The 24,450-nt window shown below is 44.2% G+C and overlaps 1 protein-coding gene and 1 pseudogene across 1 annotated transcript; one reads left to right on the top strand and one right to left on the bottom strand.

The window, feature by feature from the left end:
- The first annotated feature begins 909 nt into the window (after positions 1–909).
- On the top strand, positions 910–2,022 carry LOC142887487 (beta-1,3-galactosyltransferase 2-like; annotated as a pseudogene).
- Positions 2,023–10,133: 8,111 nt separating this feature from the next.
- On the bottom strand, positions 10,134–11,807 carry LOC142897507 (myoblast determination protein 1 homolog). Its single transcript, XM_076039944.1, has 3 exons — positions 11,116–11,807; positions 10,594–10,657; positions 10,134–10,441 (listed from the first exon to the last, which is right to left on the bottom strand). Exons 1-3 carry the CDS (start codon positions 11,665–11,667, stop codon positions 10,281–10,283), a joined length of 777 nt encoding a protein of 258 aa, XP_075896059.1. The 5' UTR covers positions 11,668–11,807; the 3' UTR covers positions 10,134–10,280.
- Positions 11,808–24,450: the final 12,643 nt, after the last annotated feature.

Genomic DNA, 24,450 nt, shown 5'->3' with positions numbered 1-24,450 from the left:
CCCACCACCATGTTTAACTGTGGCAACTGTGTTATTAAGATTGACGGCCTCTAACTTTCTTCGCCAGAAAAGCAACATCCATGTGCCCAAACAGTTACAGTTTAGTGTCATTGAAGCCCACCATGATGGAGAGCCTTCACAACAATAGACTTTTTTTTTTTTACTGAAGTCCATTTCAGAACCAGTTTTTGTTAGTTTCATTTGAGTAAAGAAGTTGAATCAATACTTTTACTTTTACAAGAGTATTTTTAGCACAAGTATCCGTACTTCTGGTTAAGTACAGAATGTAAATACTTTTGCCACCTCTGCAATGGAAACAGACATTGTAATACCTACTGATAAACGGAGAGCATTTAACACTTTAGTAAGCAATGTTTTGCACAACACAATGTTAACACTTGCTCGATCATCGCTACGCAAGTATGCGAGTCCAATGCCTGTGGGTTCCCAGCGCTCTACTTTCCTCTGTTCACTTCTGTTACTTTCTATCAATGTAATTTATTCCTATCTATCAGGTTCTGAGAAGCGATAACATTTGTTCCCCTTTCATTTAACTCTGAGTGTCATGTGCGACAAGCCACTATGTTCAGCCTCATGTTAATTAGCAAAAGAAGAGGGGCCATAAAAGCAATATATGGCCCATACGCCAAGTCTGCCTATGCTGATTATCTCTCGATGCTCTTATCATACATATGCGTGACTGACCAAACGTTGTTTTTTTCAGGGAGTGCCCCGTCTTTTGTGGAGGAAAAGCTACTGAGGGTAGAAAAGAATGTGTGGGGTCGCGGCACAGGTATTTCCTTCTTGTTGTGCTGCTGGCAACGATCTTCTTCCTCTACCGGATCAATTCTAGTGAGAAGTTGTTCAGGTGGAGCTCGTTGGATTTCCTCCAGCAACACGACAGCGTCAACACCAACCGCACGTCAACACCAGTCCCCTACAAGTCTCCTTGGCCGTACGTGGTTAAGTACCCCGACAGATACACCTACGTCATCAACCAGCCACATGCGTGTGAGGAACAGGAGCCTTATGTGGTGCTTGTGGTTCCTGTGGCACCCAAAAACAGGGCTCACCGGGACATTATCCGCAGCACCTGGGGAGGCCAGAACCTGGTCCAGGGAAAGGTGGTGGCGCTGTTCTTCCTGCTGGGGCTGCACTCTGGAGAAGGGGCGTCTCAGGTCCAGGAACAGGTGCTGCAGGAGAGCCGGGAGCATGGAGACCTGATCCAGAGCAACTTCCTGGACTGCTACAAGAACCTAACCATCAAGACCATGGTGATGCTGGAGTGGCTGGACACCTACTGCTCCAACGCCTCCTACGCCATGAAGATCGACTCTGACATGTTTCTCAACGTGCCCAATCTCATAAACATGTTGTCCAAAGCTCCCAAGACCAACTACATGACAGGCCTGGTGGCCTATAACCGCGCCGTCCTGAGGGACACAAACTCGAAGTGGTACCTCCCGCAGGATATTTTCCCTGAAACGGTGTACCCACGCTATGCCCTGGGACTGGGCTACGTTCTGTCTCTGGACCTTCCCAAGAAGCTGGTGGAGGCATCCAGACACGTCACAGCGGTTTACATCGAAGACGTCTACCTTGGCTTGTGTCTGCGCCACCTAGGAATCCCCCCCACCGATCCTTCCAACGGAGCCTTCCATGGGTTTCCAGTCACCTACAGCCGCTGCGCCTACTCCCGTCTCATCGCCACAACCACGGCACAGAACAGCAACCGCATGGCAACCTGGAAAGATTTCATAAAACCGGGTCCGTACTGCTAATGCATGTGGAAGCTCCACCGTTTATTGCAGACGTGTGTTTTTACCGAAGATCAAACTGGTAGGAAGGTGAAATTGAAAGGGAAGAATAAGTGGTCCCTAGTTTGTATTGAAACATTGAACACTTTGAGATGTTGGAATCAAAATGTGAAAGCAAAGCCTCGAGCGTTGCTATTCCCGCGGGCTTGGATACACCTGCATGTGCGCACGCACACACACACACACACACACACACAGACACACACACACAGACACACACACACACTCAGACACAATGTGTTGAAATGTTTATGGGATGAGGCGTTCATTTTATGTGGTTTTCAGTTAATGATCAAGCTATGATATGACCATGCTGGCTAGTAGTTGGTGGAACAACTAGACAATTTAGGTTTTTGTTGGTACTTAAACTGTGAGCAAACTGAAAATTGCTTTACCCCAGGAGCATAGCTCGCTAGCTAGTGTGCTAATAATGATATGAATGAATAATAAAACACCATAATGATAACATCCTCCACGACACAGAGAAAGTATTCGTCCATCCTCAATTTAACTTTTTTTTTTTTTTTTTTACCTCTGCCCACTGTGAGATGCAGCAGTGTCAGGTTTATGTACTTTCCTGTTCAAACACATACATACATACACATATATACATAATGACTGTTGCGCAAAAGTGATTGATGGTTCAAGGAAAGGAGTGGAAGCAGGTTTATGTTGCTGTGACAGTGTTTGAGTGTTGTCACTGGTTTCTCAAATGATTTGTCAACTTCAGTGTGTAGGTGTGTGTTTGTTATATTTCCTGTGCTTTTATTTTGTTTTCGCTCTACTTCCTGTTAGTGTCATTCTCTCTACCTTCTTCTTTCCAGGGCTGGCACGGTGCAGCTGAGGCAGGTTCAGCTGATTAGAACCAGCTGTGGGCAATCCCAATCAGCAGCAGCAGTATATAGGTCCGGCAGTTGGCCTCCTTGCCAGAACTTCTCGGTGCCATTCCCTAGAGTCACTGATGTGTGTGCGGTGCATTTACGGTCTACAGCCAAGTGCCTTTGTGACCTTTTGTTTCTTTTTAGTCCTCGTCCTAGCCAGTCTAGTGATTTTTTTTTGTTCCCTGCCTGTTTGCAGCTTCCTACCGTTGGTAGGGTTGCCACCTCCTAGAGTTTCAAATCCGGGAAATCTCTCAAGACTGTCGACGGGGGAGAGGCGTCCCCGAAATATACGGGCCAAAGTGAAGTGTGTCCCGTATCAGTTCATTACGGGACAGGTTTTTTAGTTGCCAAATATGAGACAATCGCGTATTTTACGGGGCAACCCTATTTAGACCACAGACGGAAATCAAATGAGGTTTTGTCATTTTCCCTAAAGAACGGGACAAATTGTGTCCCGGGAGAGATTTTATTTTTCCTGGGAAAGGAGGTGAAAAAAGAGAACAATTCTGGGAAAAACGGGACAGGTGGCAACCCTAACCGTTGGTAGTGATTTTGTTTTTTGTTCTTCTGTAACCGTTGACCTGGAGGTTCCAGCGTTTTTTGTTCTCGCTCAGTTTCTTCATTCCGGCGGCCAGTCCTGCGTGTCTTTGGCAATAAACAACATTTCTTTCCCCTACCTGGAGACCTGTGTCTGCGCTTGAGTCCAGACCTCGTTCCACACGTAACAGTGTTCTTCTAAATGCAGCACTGTTAGGACCGGAATACATTTCAACAGAGCACAATGACGACAACGACGACATTCGTTTGAACTGAGGAGGGTTTTGTCTATTTTACCCTTGAAAAAAGTGCAACTTGTTTTTGGTGACCAAAAGCATTTTTAGGGACAATCTACAGTCAAACATTTTCAGGCTGTCACTGTGTTGTCATTATTTTATCAGTTCTCATTAGCTTTGGTGAGCTGTAATTAACTCAAATCAACATATGTAATTGTCAGTAAAGTTCAATGTTACTTTGAGTTTTCTGGTCCAGGTTCGGCAGGGAGCCCTCAAAGTAGCGCCTATCATTTGCACAACATTAAAGCTAGAGTCAAACAAAATGCATTGTGGGTAAGAGGAGGCCAAGTTCGACCACCCCTGCTTGCAGTGCAAGTACAACTACTGATGCATTTTCATCATTTGTCAGTGGCAGTGGAAGCAGGTGTGGTTGTGTCAGCAACATGACCGCAAGGCTGTTGTCATCAGTTTCTCAAATAGTTTGGTCTTTGACAAACCTTTTGTACTGTGGCCGAGAGCTGCAAACACACTGCAAACACAGGCACACTGCAAGAGAGAAACACTGCAAAAACCCCAAACCAAAAAGGAAGTGCACCTGGCCACTAGGGGCACCAAACTGAGAGATTGACCAATCATGTGGAGTCAGTTCCTCTTTAAACCATGAGAAGGATTCATTTCTCTGCATTCATATTGGTAGAGGTGGAAGAAGTTGAATAAATGAGTGCATTTCCCCTTCAGCAACATATGATTATTGGAAAATAACCAATATATGTAGCCAATGTTAGTGTGCTGGCATTTGTTATTTTATTTTTTTGTGCGAAGTTTGGCAACTAAAGTACCGCTATCCGTGGTGCTAACATTAGCTCCTGCAACAACTTTCTGGGAGACCTGACGGTTGTGATTTTACTTAACTGTGTTTAAAGAGTACAGTAAAGAGAGGCCGCGGTGGCATTTATTTAGGTAGCAAATGTTAGCAGAGACTTTGGTTTTTTTCAAGGAGAAAGAGAGAGAGAGAGAGAGAGAGAGAGAGAGAGAGAGAGAGAGAGAGCTTTAGGTTTCTAATTAAATAAGTGAGACGATAGAGGAGGAGCACTGTGAAAAGAACTTAAAATTAAATCAGAACACAATAAACACAAATCAAACACCAAGATAAGTTACTGAAAGTTGAACTCTGATCTCTTCACACATTTCTCACTACGCATTCACAGTAGAAACACTACTATGTAGTGCATGCTACACCAAAAAATGGGAAAGTGTTAAGGATATATTCATGGAAACATGTTTTCATGGAAAAATTGTTTACTTGTCACTTTAATGTATAACACTCAAGCGTTTCCATCTCCAGAAGTAAATTAGGAAATGTCACAAATAAGTGGATTCTGAATTTACTATGCAAACATGAACTATAATGGAGGGTAGTAAGGGGGAAATCAACTTGGCTGTCTGGTATGAATTCCACAACAAAGAATGGACAAAATATTTCTAATGTTATGAAATATTTTGTATACCCTTGTACCGTAACTGTCAATGATAACCCCAACACTACCATTAAGTCGAATGTAAATGTTTCCCATCTAAATCTCCATATTATTGTGGACACTTTCAATGATACAGACACATATCCAGGTTGGGGGTGCAATGTAGCGCAGTAAGCACAGCTGATGCCCCATGTCCAGATGGCCCTAGTTTGAAGAGACCTCAGCTGTTTCTGGTTTCTGACACAAAACTGTCAATAAAGGTGTATTTCCTCTCAAAGATGTACTGTCTATTCTGTGGAGCTGCCTTTGTTGCTTCTACAGAGATCTGTTGTGTGTGTGGTCTAAATATTACATTTATAAACGACACCCTCGAGGAGAGGCCCACCACCAGTGCACCTCCTGATGCACAGCCAAGCACTAGTGCCGCAAACAGAAAATTGTGGTCTTGTGTTCAGTATGTATCTGCACAATTGATGTTAAATGTGTCATTCATGGTTGCAGGAAGTATGAATAATTGAATGAAATTAGAAAAGCAAGTAATATGATAGTAACTGAAATCTATTGCATCCATCCATCCATCCATTTTCAATACCTGCTTCTTCCTGAGCTCCGGGTCACGGGGGTCTGCTGGAGCCTATCAGCTATCTGGGTGAAGGCAGAGTAAAAGTGCAAATGTAAGTCCCCAGGGGATAAAGTTAGGCGCCAGTATTGGCGCCTCCTCTTTCGCTAAACTGTTGCTACGTGATGAGGGTGAAGGCAGGGTGATGGGGTCGGTCGAGACACCACGATGTAGTTGCACTACGAGTTTCATTCGTCCGTCTTTGAATCTTTGGGTGAATTCCAATTCCTCCCTTAACCCTCAATCTCAACCCTCAATCTGAAAAATGCGCGCTCCCGCGAGGTGCAAGTGCTGTCCCGATTCTCAGAACGTCAAGTTGAGGGAGGAGTTTAAGGGCTGTATCGCCCTCAATATTGAGATTCTCCGGCACCACCCTTGGCAGTAAGGGCTACCCAGAAGGCATTGCGTATTTTCGCCAAGGCATTTTCGAAAAAGATGGCGATGAAAAAGCGAGCTACAAATGGAAGTATTTTCTTAGTTAATAAAGATATAAATATTACGAAACCATTGTATTGTCTTAGTTTAAGACTTTTTTATGGATTATTGACATCGTTGTTGCGTAACTTTTTTTTTTTTATTTTACGATGTTTGTCAGCCGGACCGGCGGTCCCGGCTTCACGTTACTTGTATACCTCGTTGTGAAGCGACGGAGGACTTCTTCTTTTTAGTCGTCTTCTTCTTCTTCTTCTTCTTCTTCTCCTTCTCCTTCTCCTTCTTCTTGACTGACTGGACGTAGCTTTGGCGTAAGGCCGCCCCCCACAGTCTGAAGACGTAACTGCACTTAAGGGGTGTCCCATTTCTAAGTCACAAGATACCCTTACACTTATTTTTGAGGACCAAGATTGAGGGCCAAAAATTGAGGGTTGAGGGCGAGGTTTGAGATTGAGGAATTGTAATTGGCCCTTAAAGCGTCTGTGTCCCTCTTGTGGTCGTACAGTGACGAGACTGGCGCACGCTGACATCAAGGTGAGGCGCAAGAGGAACGCAGTCCCCTGCATCGCCACAGACTGCAAGGTCCAAAATCTGGCTGCTATGTCGACGTTCCCGTGATTTGCATTCCATTAACATCACAACAGAGGGGCACAGTTTTTCAAAGACCACATGTGATGATGACACTGTAATATTCAAATCAAAATGTAATTTTCATTCAGAACTATAACAAAAATACAAACTAAAATAATATTCAGTGAAAATCCATTCATTAAAATCCATATCCATAAGAGAAAAAAAAAATCAATCCCCTTTGTGGCCACCAATGGTATTGAAGCTGCTATGACACAAGAGCTACTGCTGGAAACAGAGGCCTTGACAAATTGAAATTTCTCTAATCTGCAGCTCCCCACCTGACCACCAGGGGGCCAATCAGCTGAAAAGTCCATGACTGTGGACGATAGAATTTAAAGTGGAATCAATAAAGGCTTTTTTTCATTGGATCCCCCGCCCCCCACCCCCCAGGACAGCAATGCTGCTCAGACTTGGAACAATTCTCATTCAAAACACATTCCAATGCTGAAACGTTTGGTGAAAACAATTCATACCAACAATTCATGCTTCCTCCCTCAATCAGCTATTTTAGTGGAGGACAAGGTTTTGAACTCATCCTTCTCATATTTCACACACTAGACCTTTAAAGTATGTGACAATTTGGACCCTCACCTGTGAGCAGATTTGACGGCTGAGTCGCCGGCCACCTGGTGGCCAGCTATGGGATAGCAGGCGGTGGTGGTTTTCAGGAAGCGTTGCGGCGGTTCCTCCGGGAGGCGGGACGGCGTGTCTGTCTAAAAGGAGCGGAAGAAATGTTTTTGAGGCGTCTCAACATAGCGGCTGACAGAAAACAAACATAATCCTTTGCACAGAGTCACCCTCTGCTGCACCGCTGGCAAGCAAAGGAAACAGTTCCCACAAAACCACTTGCCCTCCCAATTTGACCCCTCAGCGAGCCGCATCCTTCTCGTCGTCATTGGGCTGAGGTTGTAGTGGTTAACATGTCGAGTTAAATTAAGTTTTAAATATTTATCTAACACTAGTTAATTTAAAATCTGGGGTGCCAGTCAGGTTGTACCTGACAAATCATTTTTTAAAAAAATCAGTATCACTGTAGTTTTTTTCTGTTCGAGTGTTTAAATAAAAAAAAAAAAAACAACTTGATATATTGTTCAAACCCCCACAAAGGATGATAAGTGTAAAACTTAACATCCAAGAAAAAACATTAAGGAAATCCAACAAATGTGGCTCTTTAAGATGCAAGTATATTGAAACAAAAGGTAACCAAGGAAGGACTGCAGTATTTTAAACAAAAAATATACAAGAAGACTTCAGACATTTTTTCAGCAAAAAACTTAAAGCATAGAACACAACCAAGGACTGACCACCAGTTAGTTTTCAGTTCATTTCAGTCTTTTATAACCACAACCATATTAAGAGTTCTTTGTTCAAGAGAGTCAAAATAAAAATGAAATCACTTCAGTTCTGTTTTCCTTCCTTTCCCGCTATTTTAGGTTCAGGACGAAAATTAAGGGTTTTTGCATTTGTTGAAGATAACGAAAAAACGAGAGGTTCCACTCTGTCTTCCGATGTCAGCGGTTACTCACGACAGGCGCCCATGCAGTTCCCCACGTGAGTGAGTGAGTGAGTCGGTGGTTTGTCGGCACTGCACAATCCAAGGAAAAATCCAGGAAATGTATATCCATCAGACAGCGTCCAGGGCGAGCGTTGGCAGGCGAGGGCTAGCCTACCCCGACTGGCGCAACTAGTTCGCTGGAGCGGAGCTATTGTGGACTTGACAACACGGGTCATCAATTGCGGCAACGTTTCACTTCCTTTTAGCTGTTTTTTTTCGCACGCCCTCACAGGTGCCCTGATTAACGCGTGACGCGCACACAATGTATGATGGGGTCCAAGGGGATCGTTACAAGGTGAGTCACTGAGTCACCCGTCGCCCAGCAGCTCCAGGACTCCTCCTCTCACCTCTGTCGCCTTTAAAACTGGCAAAAAAAAAAAAAAAGCTAGCTGGAAAGTGAGACTTCACACAGACGATTGTTTCGGGAGGCAATGGCGCCACGTGGCTGAAAGCGGAGCGATGCCGGCGTCGCTTCCCGGCTGTGCGTATAATAATAAATATGCATAAAAACACAAGGCACTGTGGTAGTCCCATCGAAACCAGGCCACGAAACAAGCCAATACCAAAGTTTCTCCAACCGCTGACCAACACAACCACAAGGGGTAGAAAACTGGCAGTGGAATTCCTCCTCCAATCCACTAGGAGGATCCAAAGAACCAGACAGAAGCTCGACAGAGTCAGGAAGAACCCGAGAATGAGGTACACATATAGACAGGTAAGCACCGAATCAGCCACAGTTAGCGTTTAGCGTTATGTTATAGAAGAAGAAGAAGAAGAAGAAGAAGACAAAGAAAGCATTGACAGCAGACTTCACCCGGCAATGAGATACTCAATGATGCTCAAAGATTTCAGTATATTTAGAATATGCCTCCTCTATATGGACAGAACATTTTTTTTCAATATAGAATGGTGTGAAACCATCTTGCCTCTGATTGGGGTTGAGGTTAGGATTAGCATAGGATTTGCCAGAGTGATTCCTGGACTCACACAGGCTCAGGCATCCGCTTCCAGTTTGAATATATATTTTTTAAACCATGATCACGAGGATCGTGTAGTTGTGCTGCAGCAGCGCCCCCTGGTTGGCATGACGGCTGCAGACAAGAATGAAATCCTGATTCAAAGCGTAACCTAGGGGCATGTTCACGCCGCTGTTCAAATTGTCTTCAGGTGTCAGGGGACGAAAACTCATCTGCAGCTGCAAGGCAGGAAAATAAAAGAAACACCTTTCTAACGTCAACTGACCTTTAAAGGTGTGTGTAGAGGACAGCAAAGAGCACACACACACACACACACACACACACACACACACACACACACTCAGGGGTGGTAGCGAGGAGAAAAGATGAGCAGTTCGTATCTTAGCAACAGCAAGTCAAAGGAGAAGAGGGACTCTCTCCCTCCCTCTGTCTCTCTCTCTTACTCTCTCTACCTCTCTTTCTCATTCTTATGGCTGTTGTTCCTTGGACAGCAGACAGAGGGCGTCAGTGAGACATTTATCTTCGGGCCAAAGTTGCTAAAGAAAGAAAACCTTTTTTATTTAAGAATAAATAAATTGACACAGCAGGAGCACAATCCAGCTGTCAATCCTGGGAATGGAGTGTATATATATATGTACATACATTTTTGTTTTTTTTAAACTCACTCACTGAGTGAGTGAGATATATATATATATGTGTGTGTGTGTGTGTGTGTGTGTGTGTGTGTGTGTGTGTGTGTGTGTGTGTGTGTGTGTGTAAGGAAGCCTGCTGTGGACAATGCAGTCTGCCCAACAGCCGTTTCCTGCCAAAATCTCAAAACATGACACCCCTTTAATTACTTTTATTGTTTTTTGTTTGTTTGTTTTTAGTAAATGGCCAAATGGCCCCTAAATTCTACGTGACTGCCCCCTGTCTGTTGACCAGGGAACAACAACCAATAGAGGGGCTGACTGACTGCATTTTTTAAAAAATACTGGTCAAAGGACAAATGGCACAATGTGCATAAAAAATATAAATATCTTTATTAAAACATCTTGACTTATTAACAGAAACGCAGGATGTGGGTGTGCGCCCGCTTCTTATTTACAGGGCTCATCAGTTTGAGTCTGTGCCCGTCAGTGTGGTGGTGAGGCTGCGGAAAGACTCTGAGGGGAGGCGGGTCCCTGAGGAACCACGCCGTCGCCACCCTGGCCCGGGTGCTGGCCGCTGATCCGCTCCACGATGTCGGACAAACAGTCCAAACTGGAAACCAACGACCAGTTTCTGCTGCTGCCATCTGGGGGGGGGGGGTAAAGTAGAGACAGCACACTGAAGACTGGAGGGTAAATAAATAAAACAAAAAAAAGTGACAATTTGACGCGTGTGTGTAAAGGGATTTGGTTTGAGAGAAGGTGCATCGTGGGAAAGGGGTAGCCGTGACGGACTTACCATCAGCTGTCCAGCTGCTGTTGCTGCTTTGACTTGCGGTGGAACACAGAGAGCTGGAGTCCACCTGGAAGAACATGAGAAACAGTTACACAAACAAACTCTCACACACACACACACACACACACACACACACACACACACACACACACACAGCAACTGCAGCAGCCTGCCTTCATGCTAGCTGTTGCCAGCTAGCCTGCTAACCTGTTAGCATACTAGCAGGTTCAGCCCAGACGTGAATGCAGCCCCAGGCTAGTAACACTGTTGCCGGTCAACTTGTACCAGTTAGTTCACTGCACACACATGCACACATACACACACACACACACACACAGTTTGGAGCTGTGCTCTGTTGATATAACTGTTGTTTTCTTGGTGGCGTTTGAAGCACAAACAAAAATAAATGAATCAATGCACGAATGAGGACTTTGAAGCTCAAAACATGTTCAAAGCGTTCTCTCTTTTTTTTTTTAAGCTGTAAAGGAAGTAATTTGGGGTCCCTGCGGCGAGCCTTGAACTCACCGTGCCGGTGGAGCAGGTAGACGCGGGGTCGCCGGCGCTCCTCAGTGCCTCCTGCAGGGACTCGATGTAGCTGATGGCGTTGCGCAGAATGTCCACTTTGGGCAGCCGCTGCTCAGGCTCAGAGGTGGTGCAGCGCTTCAGCGTCTCGAAGGCGTCGTTGACTCTGCCGAGGCGCCGCCTCTCCCGCATGGTGGCCGCCCTGCGCCGGTCGGCTCGGCTGCTCTGCCGCTTGCAGGCCCTGCAGGCCCAGAGCAGGCAGCGGCCGGCCTGATGGAGGCCCCAGGGGGCCCTCACATGCTGCTGCTGCTGCTCCTCCTTTTCCGGCTGCTGCTGCAGCTCCTTCTCCGGCTCCTTCTGCTGCTGCTGCTCCTCCTCATCCTCCGGCTGCTGCTGCACCGCAGTCGGCACATAGCAGTGATGCAGCCGGTTGTCCGCCTTCAGCAGCAGAGGCTCCGGGTCATCGAAGAAGTTGATGTCAGAGTTGAGGAAGAAGCAGGGGTCGTCGAAGAGGTCGTCTGAGGTGAGCGAGAAGGGCAAGTCGGAGAGATCCATCACTGACGGGCTGCTGTGGGCGAGGAATCAAAGTGGCCCTGCAAACTTTCTGGAAGACGGTAGACGGAGGAGCGACAGTCGTTTCCCTTCCAGTCCCGTGGCTTGACAGGGACAGTCTGTAAAACACAGGTCGCATCCTCGCCGTCCAGCCTCCTTATCTGTGGTGCAGTGGGTGTGGTGGGCGGGGTTGTAGTGTGAGTGACCAATCACATGCGCCAGAGGTTGGAGTTCTTGCTGTGGGGGGTCACCGAGGTGAAGCAAAGTCAACAAAATTAAAGCAGTGACAGTGTTTGGAGCAGCAGAGGTCAGAGGTCAGAGAGCCTCTTGGGCCGTGCGCGCAACTATCAGCATTTACTATAATCAAAGTCCACTTTTTATATTTTCTGTTTTGTTTTATTTTTTATAAAAGATTAATCAATCTTTTTATTATTTAATTTCATTTTATCTCAATGTTCTGGACAAATTCAGTGCCAAACCAACTTAAACCTGAAGACAGAGAAAGGTGAAAATTTGGGTGAGACATTTTCTGATCAATGTGATTTGTTTTCCTTCAAGTCGACCTGAAAGCTGTCGCACTGATGTATTTCGGTAGGGGGGAGAAAACAAAAAACAACAACAAAAAAAAACCTGTTGGTGATGTCAGACAAAAGACACAAGACAGCTCCGAAATGTCACTGTCTATCAGAATCTGTTCACCAGAGGTGTCAAAAGTTCTTACATTCTGTGCTTACATTAAAGCAGGGATACTTGTGTGAAAAAAAAGGTAGATGTAAAAGTGCTGATTAGATAGTACAGGTTCTACAATGTACTAAAGTAAAAAGTAAATACGATTTTTTTTTTCATTAATACAACGAAAATTGTTGATAATATTTGCAAAAAAAAAGAAAGTTGTGACAGAATAATCTGGACAGAACTGACCAGAGGTCAGAGGTCAGAGGTATTGATGGGCCTATGGATCATATTTAACAGCTTTACTCTTGATACTATAGTTTCTTTTTTTTCTTTTTGAACTGCAGCACAGCCAACCTGCAATCAGTAATAGTTATGACCAGTCAATCATTATTGGAAGTTGACACTTTTGACCAATGTTAAGTTCAACTATTTTATTTTTCTCTGTACTGAAAAGATACTGGTACACACTAGTTTTATATTCAACTGCACAACAGCATAATTAAAAGTAATAGGTGAGTCACTTTCAACAGAATTAGCTTCTTTTTTTTTCACTTTTGAGCACTTAAAGTAACCATAGTTTTTTTTCCAATGTAAGGAGTAGCAAGTGAACCGCATATACCTGTAAAATCTACTCAAAAAAGTATTTGTACTTTGATACTTTCCACCTCTGCTGTTCACCTTGATTTCCCGAAATGAAATTCAAGCCTGACAACTCAATGCACGGGAAGAGTCGCCGCTCATTTGGCTCGAATGACGTTAACGACTCGGCGTTTCAGTGTTTGAACTTTAACACATGTCCCATCAGTACCTTTCACAATAAAGTGCCAGTAAAGACGTCGAGAACCCTGCAGGGAAGGGCGTTTGGTTTGGTGGCGGTGGGCGGGTGGGGGTGTGGGGGTTGCTCAGGAGCTGCTGATGTCAGACTGCGACAGCAGGGGAGGCGTCACTGGACAACAGTTTAAGGACATTTTATGGTTCGTTTGAAGTCGCATCTGTTTTTGTATGTTTTCTTTACAGGAAGTACATCTTTTTTTTGGAGCGTCTACTTTTTTTTTCTGGAGTGCGAATAAATTTTTTATTTTTTTTATTGTGCAATACGACAATAAAGTGATATTAATAGACATACAGAATTAGGAACAAACAACAACATTAATGGGTGTGGATGTGTGTGTGTGTCCGTGTATCAATTATAAATAGGGCAGTTGGAAAATGTTAGTATTGATATATAATAATAAATAATCAGAAAGATACATAAAACAATAAAATACAAATAAAATAAATGAGTAATTAAATGAATGAATTAAGGGAGGGTTAATCACAGAAGCGGAGAAAGAGAATGATATATACATACACAGTATATATAAATATATACACACATATATATGTACAAAGGATTTCTGTAGAGCCCGACCAAGCCATGAGGGCTTGGTCTCCCTCCTCCCAGCCCACCCCAGTGTGCTCAACACCTTACGTCTACATGTGTATATGGTCTTTAGATATTACATCAGTGTGTGTGTATATATACATATATATATATATATATATATATATATATATATATATATACACATACACAATAAATTATTTATCTTATCCAACCATTTTTTCCTGTTAATGAGGAGTTTTCTACTGTAGTGCATTAAAACCAAGGTGGGGGTTGTCATGGACCATTGGACTCAAGTGTAGTGAGTGAATTTCTAGACGTGCCCGCCACAGGTGAGGAAGTACTTTGCAGCTCACTTATCGCACTGTAGGCTGCATGTCTGTTTGTTGTGCAGCTGAGGTGAGATTTCTCACAGCTTGGTGGCTTCACACCTGGAGGCTCTGCTGCTTCTACACAGACTTTATTTGTTCTTTTATTTTATTTTTTTTGTCCTCCTCACGAAAGCCTCCAGGCTCCATCCATGAATCGCCCGCCGAAAACTCGTGGCTGGCAGATCACCCCGCTGTTCTGATGTCGACCACTAGTGTGCGTGGCCTCTGCAAGAGTGAGCAAGGCGCCTGCTGGCCACGCAGGAGCTGCGATTGGCCGATCTGCGTACAACAGTTGGGCCTTTGTCAAAAGTATTCACATTCTGTTCTGTAGTAAAAGTATGGCTACGAGTGTAAAAAAAAAATATTCTGGTAAAAGTACTGATTCAACTCCTTTACCTAAGTAAAAGTACAGGTGCTGAAATGAATTTCACAGAATGAAACAATGCATTTGTTGATAAAATTGCAAAAATAAAAATAATCTGGACTGAATCGACCAGAGGTCAGAGGTCAGAGGTCTTAATGAGCATCTGGATTGAACAGCTTTGTGACTCTAAATAGCTTTTTTTTTCAATTCCAGCACAACCAAACTGTTATCAGTGATATTTCTGACCAGTGAGCCATTATTGGATGTTGACACTTTTAATAACAATAACCAATGTTCTTTTCTACATGTTTATATTTTTTCTGTACTGGAAACATACTGAACAGTGACCCCAAAGCCGAGGTACTAAAATAATCTCCCTCTAAAACATAGGTGCCAACCTCTGGCCCGCGGGCCAAATTTGGCCCACGCTGTAGTTATATTTGGCCTGCGAGGCAATACGCAATCACTACTAGGGTTGGCCTGTCGTTATCATACAGAACAAGTACCGCTAATACTGCCAATCCCAGAATGCTCTGCTGGTTTTTTGGCACATCAATCTGGACAGATCGTTCATTGAAGGATATTATTATGACTTAGTTGGTTTATTATTGCTGAACCGGTACCAGTGCTGCTTTTCTCAGAGTGTCTGTCAGTCACCAACCTGCGAGTGATGTGATGTGCAGCAGCAAGTGGACGAAGTGGATGTGGATTCCAGATGGACACACACACACACACATACGTTTATAGTGTGAGTCTAGTGCCAGCTGACAGTCTAAACAAACTGCCGTCGTCTGGTTTATGAGTTGTTGTTGTTGTTGTTGTTACTGTGTGTCTTTGAAACCCACCTGGAGGGCGGAGCCTGTCACTCTGTGTCCTTGCTGACACTGTCTCTTGATTTTTGGTCAGGATTTCCAGGCTCGAATGCTGTTCAGCAGCCGCACCAGCTACCGCTGGTCGCAGGTGGAAAACTGAAAACCCCCTCATGTTGGCTGGTGACTGCAATCGCAAACAATAGATCGTTCCAAACCACAAATTGCAGGAAGTGAATACGTTTTTTATTCAGATGTGTATTGCTGCGTTCATCCTCACACAGTTGAGGATGACTGCGATATTTATTTATTCCTCACTTGTGCTAGAAAAAAAAAACCCAACTAACTGTCCAAAAGCCAAAGACAGAATAGCAGCGGCAGCAGCAGCTGTCATGTGACAGAGGAGGCGGGCTTTAACAGGTGTATGACTTACAGCCGCCTGCTTCCTGTCGGCCGACCCGGGAACGTGCTGTGTGACGGCCGTGACTAACTGCCGGGCCGCCGTGTCAGGAGCCTGCTGGGCGAGCACACACGGGAAGACGTCACTGCAGTGACAAGCTCCCGTCTGCACAACCCTGCTGGAGTCTCACAGCAGTGGCAACACAGCGGAGGGGCCAGCAAACAGCACAATCATAATAATAATGATAATAATTCCTTTCCTAGAAGTCAGCAGCACCAGGAAACGAACTTGGCATCTCCTAGGAGAAAAAGCATCATGTAATTTATATTTTTCAAGCAGTTAAAAAAAACAAAAAAAACATCTGATATGACTGGACAGAGCGATTGAGAGAACATCCTTGTTCAATTTGCCAGGTTTGTGGACTTTATGTCAGTGCATAAGGAAAAGCTAATGAACCAAAGGCTCCAAATCCATTGAAATATTAAATTCACACCGGATAACTTACAAATAAAAAAAAAATAAAGGAGGTCGTACACACAAATCTTGAGGACAGGTCTTTTATTGCACCAACTTATTTGACCGTGTCAAATCATATGCTACTACATACTACAACTGTCAAAGCCATCCCATAATGTGTTCACCACATCCTTACTGATTTTCCTGCTCTAGAAATGTTCTTAAAGCATTCCAGTCGATTATTTTATAAAGATGGGTTTAATGGCGCTCAATGCAAAAAAAAAAAGATAGTAATGGATAGTAGAATATTAGTCGTTTATTTAATGCAAGTTACAGTAATCATTTGAATAATTATAAATTACGGATTGTGAGAGCAACAACAAAATAACTAACTTTGGGAGGCAAAAATAATTACTCGGAATGTGTGACAGAAGGAAGCAGCATCCTTGCGGCGCAGGAAGCCTCATTAATCGGAGCGTGACTGTAGCATCCTATATAAAGTGCGTGTGCGTGTGTGTGTGTGTGTGTGTGTGTGACCGCCATTGATGTGAAACACAGCCTCACTGTTCTCACTCTATAATTGGGCTCCGAGGAGTGCAGAGATCTGGCCCCAGGCTCTGGATTATGCTGATATATTCCATATTTCACTCCGCTAACAATTCCATCGCCTCTCCACTTTCGCTCGGCGGAAAGACGGCGGGAAAGAAATGTGACAGAGGCAAATCTGGGACGATCTGGCCACTTAATCGGCTTCCAGCCTGTTGTGTGTTTGATTCCCGCCCGACATTCTCACAAGCAACGGTAAACCCGTCCCGGGGGGGGGGAGGGGGGGGGGAGGCGATCAGAAGGTTCCTCGATGTGCATCTGCTGCTTCATCGCAAAAAACATCTGCCTCCATCTCTGAATGCAGAAAGGCAGACGCAAACTGAACAAGAGCTCCGGGGTCGCACTGCAATTAGCAGTTGGCTAATTTTTTTTTTTTTTTTTTTTTTTAGCCCAGGGGTTCCCCACACTTTTCCACATCATGGCCCCCCAAAACAGCATCATCTTGTGGCCGGGGACCCCCTTTGCAAACCATCACACAATGTCACAAAATATCTAGAGAAACATCAACTTTTATAATGTGTTTTCTCACTTTTTTGCTGTTCAATAATTGTTGATAATTTGTTTAGAATTAGAATACTGTCAACGTACATGTTTTCAACTCTGTATGAAACATCGTTATTGAACTTGTCAACCAACTGTTGACAGATAACAGAGACAGAAAATCTGAAATCAGGGCAAATATAAAACACTGGACCTTTAAAGCACTGAGAAATGTTTGAATTTTGAAATCTGAAATTTTTTGTCTGGAGCTAGGATGCAAGGTAGTGCTGTCGGCAAGTCGGTCAAACACCAATTTTACTGCCGCTTTGCAGGAACCTTTTAGAAATTCCATCTGATTAAGGTTGACGAGGACCTGCCCTCCTCCTAAAACCACTTTACATGCAAACCGCGTTTTTCTTCCAGACTACTGCAGCAGCAGGTCGGTGCAGGGAAGAGACACGACTTTGGGCTTCAACACTATCATTTCTAACCTCTGTACTGACAAAGTGTGATGGGAATGAAACTGCCGCCGCCGCCGCCGCCACCACTCCTCTGATCTCAGGACAGTTTTGGCGGTGAACTCGAGGGAAATATCAGGATCCAAAGCTCAGAGTGGAAGGGAGTCTGAGAGGAGAGAGAGAGAGAAAAAAAATAGGAGGTGAGAAGTGAGAGACACAAAGTAAGACGGGAGGAGAGAGGAGGAGGTGTCAGAGGAGGGTGGCGTGCGGGGGAGGTGGGCTGGTGGTGACGGTGGGGGAGAGAAATTACAGTTTTATGGAGGAAAATTGAATCAGCTCTGCGACGGAAGCCTCGGGGCAAAAAGACTCGGTGTCAGCAGTGAGAGATTACTGCCGACTGCGTGTGCGTGTGTGTGTGAGAGAGAGACAGAGAGAGGGAGAGGGAAAGGTGGGTGTGTAATGTGATCATGTCTTTCACTCTGACACGAAGATGCAACTCGCACATAATGGGGGTGAATGAACAGCAACGTAGTCATTGTGCGAATTTCAAATCAAATTGCAAAACAGTCATGGGCAGAACCGACGTGATGAAGACGCGTGTGTGTGTGCATGCGTGCGTGCGTGCGTGTGTGTGTGTGTGTGTGTGTAGGGATTTGCTCCTCTCCAGCCAGCAGATGTGTGAAGGTGACACTCAGGATCAGCAGTGGACACGAGAGAGAAGTCCATCCTTCTGCTTCTGCTGCTCATCCACTTCCCAGCAAGCGTGTGCTAAAACACTCAGGTCTGGCAAGCCACCCCCGGTGATGTCACGAAGGGAGCTAAAACCTCCATCCCACCAAGCATCAGTTCTACCAGATGGCTGTAAACAGAAGGCTAAATATTCTGCTTTCTGCTTCAAGTAAAGGACTGGATTTCATTTTGAGTTTTAACAGTCTCAAAAAAAGACTTTCTTTTATGATGAATTCAATAAAAGTGAGCGTTATATTATTGTGCAGTCGTTATGTTAATAACTAAGGATGTAACGGTATCAAAATCTCACCGTATGATATCCTCATGGCATCAAGTCCATAATTACAGCACAGTCAACAAAAGAAAAGAAGACAAAAAAATAAATGCCATGGATATTTATGAAACAGATGGCAAGCTAACATGACAGTGGCAATAAATAAAGAATAAATAAGCAATAAAGAGCAAACACAGTGTTTCAATGGAACAAATAAAAAAATAGAAAAAAGATCAAATAAAGATAGAATAAAGGTAAAATACTTTGAAAGTCAAAGAACGACAATCAACGATTAACACTCACACATTGATGAGTTTTGCTATTAGCATAATATCACAAGATAAAAACAAAGGAATTCATGATAATTAATTCCTAAAGAAGTCGGTTAATGTTATGAGAATACACTGATCTCAAGAAAGGGGGCAGCCTGCCGACTGCATTAAAGCAAGGAACTGGGAGCCTTTTTCTCATTAAAAAAAATGACTTTTTCCTCACACTATTACTTCATTATTGGAACGTTTGTACGCATACACATGGTTTAACTGTGGAGCTATTGTTGCAGCGTCACACTGCACCTTGGGGACCTGGCATGCACACTAGTGCTCACACACACCAACTATAAACTCTAACCAAAAAAGCCCCAACAACACACATTGTGCAAAGATACCGGAAGTGGTAGTTTTCCGCTCTTCTTGCCCATGCTTTTGTTGTCTGCCATCGCTTCATCTTCGCTAATTCACTTCTTACCCGACTCCGGGGGAAAAAATACCATCAGAAGTACTCAGAGAGAGTTGGATTTTGTCACATGATGGTAATATTGTGAGAGTTTAAACACCTCGATAGTGCGGAATTCACATTTCTAACACCATGAGCTTATCAGTTTCTTTATTCTTTTCCTCTTCTTTTTTACACACGTTCATCTGGGGAAAAAGTTGATTGGTCCTTTAAGGTTTAAAAAAACAAAACAAAAAAAAACAAAACAGCGAAAGCCTGGTGTAATTCTACCTGCTTTATCACTGGTCCAGTCAGAATAGAGTGAAAAAGCTCCAGATTTCTGTTCCGAAGAAGATCTTGTGTCCGCGTGCAGGAGGGCAACTGGTCACATGACTGCACATGAGTTGGCAACGCACCTTACTTACCGTATTTAGCTTTAGCTTCGAAGCCGCCAAAATGCGCGTAGAAGTGTGAGATCGTCACGCTGGCTGTGATCCGGTTGTAACCGAACAGCTCAGTCTGCAGCTATATTTAGGCGGGTGCCATGAGAGACACGACAGACAGACAGACAGACGACATACAGACCTGCCGGGGAAACTGGGGCAGCCCGCAGCCACAGTGGCGCCCAACACCTGAACAAACGCTTTGAGGTAAAAATAACAAGCTGACACCTGCACACTTGATTCTCCCACAGCGTGTCCTATGGTGCTTTGTTCAGTGGCAACGCTCCACATTGTTCCACAGATTTAATGATTAAATACAAAAAAGAATTGCACAAAAACACATCTCTATCACATCTTGCCTGCGTCATATAGAGACAAGATGACTAGCGGCTGACTAACGGCTGCGGCTGGTGACTTGGATAGCAGATAAAAACAATTTCATTGCTCTATACATACATATGTATATATATATATATGTATATATGTATATATATACATATATATATATACATATGTATGTATGTATGTATGTATATATATATATATATATATATATATATATATATATATATATATGTATATATATATATATATATATATATATATATATATAAAAAACTAGGATGTGTCGTCAATGGTATGAATTATTTATGGGAGGGAAAACAGAATCCATCTGTGACATCATCACCAGCATGAAGAAAGAAATCACTGCCACAGGTTTCCACGGAGACGCTGGCTGCACGGCATCCAAATCAACTGAGCTTCTTTTTGTTATAAAGCTTTAGTCTTTAGAAGCTGCCTGGAGTTGCAAACACAAGGAGCCAAACTTAAATTCCCAAAAACAAAATAAATAAATTGTCAATCATGCAAACGTATACAGCATCAATTGGTTGAATTTAAAGGTGCAGTGTTTGAAATTAGGGGGGAAAATGTAAAAATAAATAAAAAATTTAACTAACTGTGACATCTAGTGGTCAGATTTTAGATTTTAGATCAGATAGATAGATCATTTGCTCACCCTTCCTCTCCCAATCTTGCCAGTGAACTACAGTGGCCTTCACATATCTAAAACAATGTTGGTTCTCCATCTATGGGGTTTGATGAACGCACCCGTTCCAACTGTCAGTCTGCCTTGTCAGCAAAACTTCATGTCATCATTGCGGAACACTGCCAGTATTTCAAGGAATTTCTTCTGTGTTGTACCACCACGGGTAGCATTTTGTTGTTGATGTTCATCCATTCATCCATCCATCTTCTACAGATGATCCCAACGAAACTGACCGGCAGTAAACAAGCCGAACTAGAGTGTTGCATCTCCACCTCCCTGAGTGTTTCTAGCCTGCGATTTTAACTTTATCTTTTAATGATGTCGAGGGGGAATACTTGTGCCTTGTTCAGCTGCACTAACGATAGCGTTCAGATTGAACAGGAGGAGAAGAAGGAATGCAAAATACATAACAAGCCCCTACTGCACGAAGAATGTCCCCTCTTTGTTGCCATACTGCAAACTAATGAGCAAACAAACAATTTAGGCTTTTATTCACGTCACAGCGTTAGAGTGAAACGTTACTATATATGGTGCTGTCATGAGGTTTAGGCATGATAAGTGTTTCCCCATAGAAGCTATCATTAGCTTACAATAAGGAGGTCATTTAGACATTCAACACATAAGAGCATTTCTTTATGGTTAGCTTGTCAGCTAAAGTTGATTTAGCAAATGTTCACAAGCGAAAGTCACGATAGCCACGTACTCAATAGTGGCAAATATTAGCGTAACATGAATTCAGTCCCTATTTCTCTACTTCAATCATTAGCTTACAGTAAGAAGGTCATTTAGACATTCAACACATAGAGCATTTCTTTATGGCTAGCTCGTCAGCTAAAGTTGATTTAGCAAATGTTCACAAAGGAGAAAGTCACGATAGCCACGTACTAAATAGTGGCAAATATTAGCCTAACATGAATTCAGTCCCTATTTCTCTACTTCAACCTCATTCCTATCCATATTAATCGCTAAGCTCGCTGACTGGCTACCTTCATCGATAACTGGAGGCTAACTTTCTAACCTCACCCACCCAGCTAGTCATGATGCTGCTAGCGCTGGCTGGCACATACGCTTATGAGGCGTTCTTGGAGTAAACACACCAGTAATGGCGGCGTCACAAGATGGCAACATACACAACGTGCTCGTCAGATTTGTCTATAGCTGCTTCCTCCCACACTCAAGGGGGGTCTGGTGGAGCCTCACCCAGCTGTCATGGAACAAAGGCAGAGTAACAACCTGGACAAGTGGCCAGTTCAACACAGGGCCACCAAACACCCATTCACACTCACACACAACTCACACTCAAGTCTGTAAATTTCCTGCTTTTTTTGTTTTGTTTTGTTTTTGTTTTTTGCTATGTAAACACCGGGTTTGAGTCTTTCCCGAGATTTAAGGAACCCTTCTATTTTTTTGTTTCATCAGACTGGTCCCGATTCCTGATTTTGCCGCCAAACGTCGGTCACTGTAGGGCAGCGGGAAACCAGACTGTCACGAAGGAAGTTGATGCTGCAGGCCTGAGACCTTCTTTTTCGGTTATAAACAAAGTTGTTTTGGAGCTGCCTACGCTCTCGGCGCCACCTCCTGTCTACTAAAGCCTTTTGATTTTAACTTCACTGACAAAATAATCCTGGAGCCGCTCCTGTTTTTCCTGTTTTGTTTTTCTCGTTTCCAGAGCTCTTCTCTTTCGCTCTCAGGCCTTCAGAAGATGACATTTCAAAGACTTTTGGAGCGCCCGCCCCAGTTTGTAGCAGATGCTTTCTGCGGCTAATTAGCGCCTGCGAAGGGCAACTCTGGCATTATGCTGGAAGTAGGCAGTGAAAACACTGAGAGAGAAAGAGAGAGAGAAATCGAGGTCGAGTCACCATTGATTCTGCTGATCCACCCGTATGGCGTTTTTACATCGGCTGCAGGTTAGCCGGCTTATCGCAGAACTGAGCAGGAAAACTGTGAAGATGTGGCAAAGACAGGAAGAGAGTCGTGTGACGGCCGAGCTGAGCCCATCATTGGCTGTTAGCCGAGGCGAGTCATTTGCGCACCGTAGAAATGCCTGCAGAGGAAGGAGGCTCCCTTCACAGACCCCCTCAGCCTCTCAGTCAAAAAAGCTACATTTTAGACATTTCATCAAGAAATTCCATTAAAATTAAGTGTGTAATAATTGGGGATTTTGAAGAAGAAACAGCAACATCAAGTGGTTACATTTCAGATTGCAGCATCTTTCACTCTCCTCCCCCTTCTGAACTTGCCAGTAAACTACGGTGGTCTGCGCATCCAAACCTGGATACCTTGTCCAGCTTCTTCTTTGTTGGTTTATTTGAAGATGCGAGCGTTCACCCTAATTATGAAACCTGCTGTCAGGCAGCTGGATTGTCCACGCCAGGCTTCCTTGGAAATACAGAAGATGCAAGATGGCAGCTAACTGGGAGCAAGAACCTTGAACCATGTATATTCTTATGGCATGGGGTAGGAAAACCATGGGACTTTCGTTATACTGCGAGTATACACTTTAATTAATGTGTTTATGGGCAGTATGTTGAGCTATTACCAATATAAAATTCATAAATCAGGCCAAATATGACTCACACACACTGGACCTTAAAGTGAATAGTGGCGTTCTGCTTCACTCCTTGAATGGCAAGAAAACGCTGTGAGAAATTGCTGTGAAATTAAATGAAAATTGAGGTCAAGGCCCCTAAAATCAGGACCCCGCTGAAGCCGACACTCAACATTTGTTTATCTTTGGTGGCAGGAACACGATAGCCAAAACCGTTAAAACAACATGTAACAGAGTGAGTCGCCCCCTGCTGGCGGACTGCAGTACTCGACTCTGTGGCTTTAACAGTGAGCTTCCTGCCTGTCAAAGCTGCCGAGGACTAAAATCTGAAAAGCCTCATTGAGGCGCTGCTGTTTGTTTTCTCTTCACCTCGGAGCACCCACAGCCAGCTCGCCGCGACGCTTGTTTGGCCTCACGGCGGCGGTGCTGCCACCGACGCCCGGCTTCACGCTCGCATTGGTTCTATTTCTGTGCACGTTGGCCAACGACGCAGTGAGCAGCAGCAGTTTGCCGAGGCACCGCTTCCTGCCAAACCAGGCCAGCCAAGAGGAGGAGTAGTGGGGGAGAAGAAGAGGAGGTGGAAGAAGAAGAAGATGAAGAAGGAGGAGAAGAAGAAGAGGGAAAATCTTGGATGGAAGCAGCTCGCCAGCTTCTTTAGAAGAGAGCCAGCAGCAGACTGTGGAATTTCAATGAGATTATAAAGGGAGACGCTGTAGGATGAATTTCAATTTGAGAGCATTAAATGCAGCCCTCCTCACCCATCCTCACCCCTGGGGGGAGATAGTAACTCCCCACAAGGTGTCGGCGACATTGCAGCCACACAGTAAAGCCCAACAGTTGGTGAGGCACAAGGACTCCTCCCCTCCCAAGCACGCACACACACACACACGCACACAATATCAATTATGTGATGAAGGTTCTGTGGGTGCAGAGCGCATTACTGCAGAGTCTTTGTGATTCTCTGCCAGTGCACACTGCACTGCGTGTGTGTGTGTGGCTGTCAAATGCAGCATCAAAAGCAGCAGCA

The sequence above is a fragment of the Nelusetta ayraudi genome, unplaced genomic scaffold, assembly GCF_046127955.1.
Source record: "Nelusetta ayraudi isolate G7.1 ecotype Tasmania unplaced genomic scaffold, CSIRO-AGI_Nayr_v1 ptg000002l, whole genome shotgun sequence".
Lineage (NCBI taxonomy): Eukaryota > Metazoa > Chordata > Actinopteri > Tetraodontiformes > Monacanthidae > Nelusetta > Nelusetta ayraudi.
The sequence above is the reverse complement of the archived record's forward strand: the minus strand, read 5'-3'. Positions and strand labels throughout refer to the sequence as shown.

Coding starts and splice junctions, on each gene's coding strand:
- LOC142897507 (XM_076039944.1), bottom strand. CDS start 11,667: ATGGATCTCTCCGACTTGCCCTTCTCGCTCACCTCAGACGACCTCTTC. Junction 10,658..11,115: donor CTACCTGCTCCACCGGCACG/GTGAGTTCAAGG, acceptor ATGTTCTTCCAG/GTGGACTCCAGCTCTCTGTG. Junction 10,442..10,593: donor CAGCAGCTGGACAGCTGATG/GTAAGTCCGTCA, acceptor CCCCCCCCCCAG/ATGGCAGCAGCAGAAACTGG.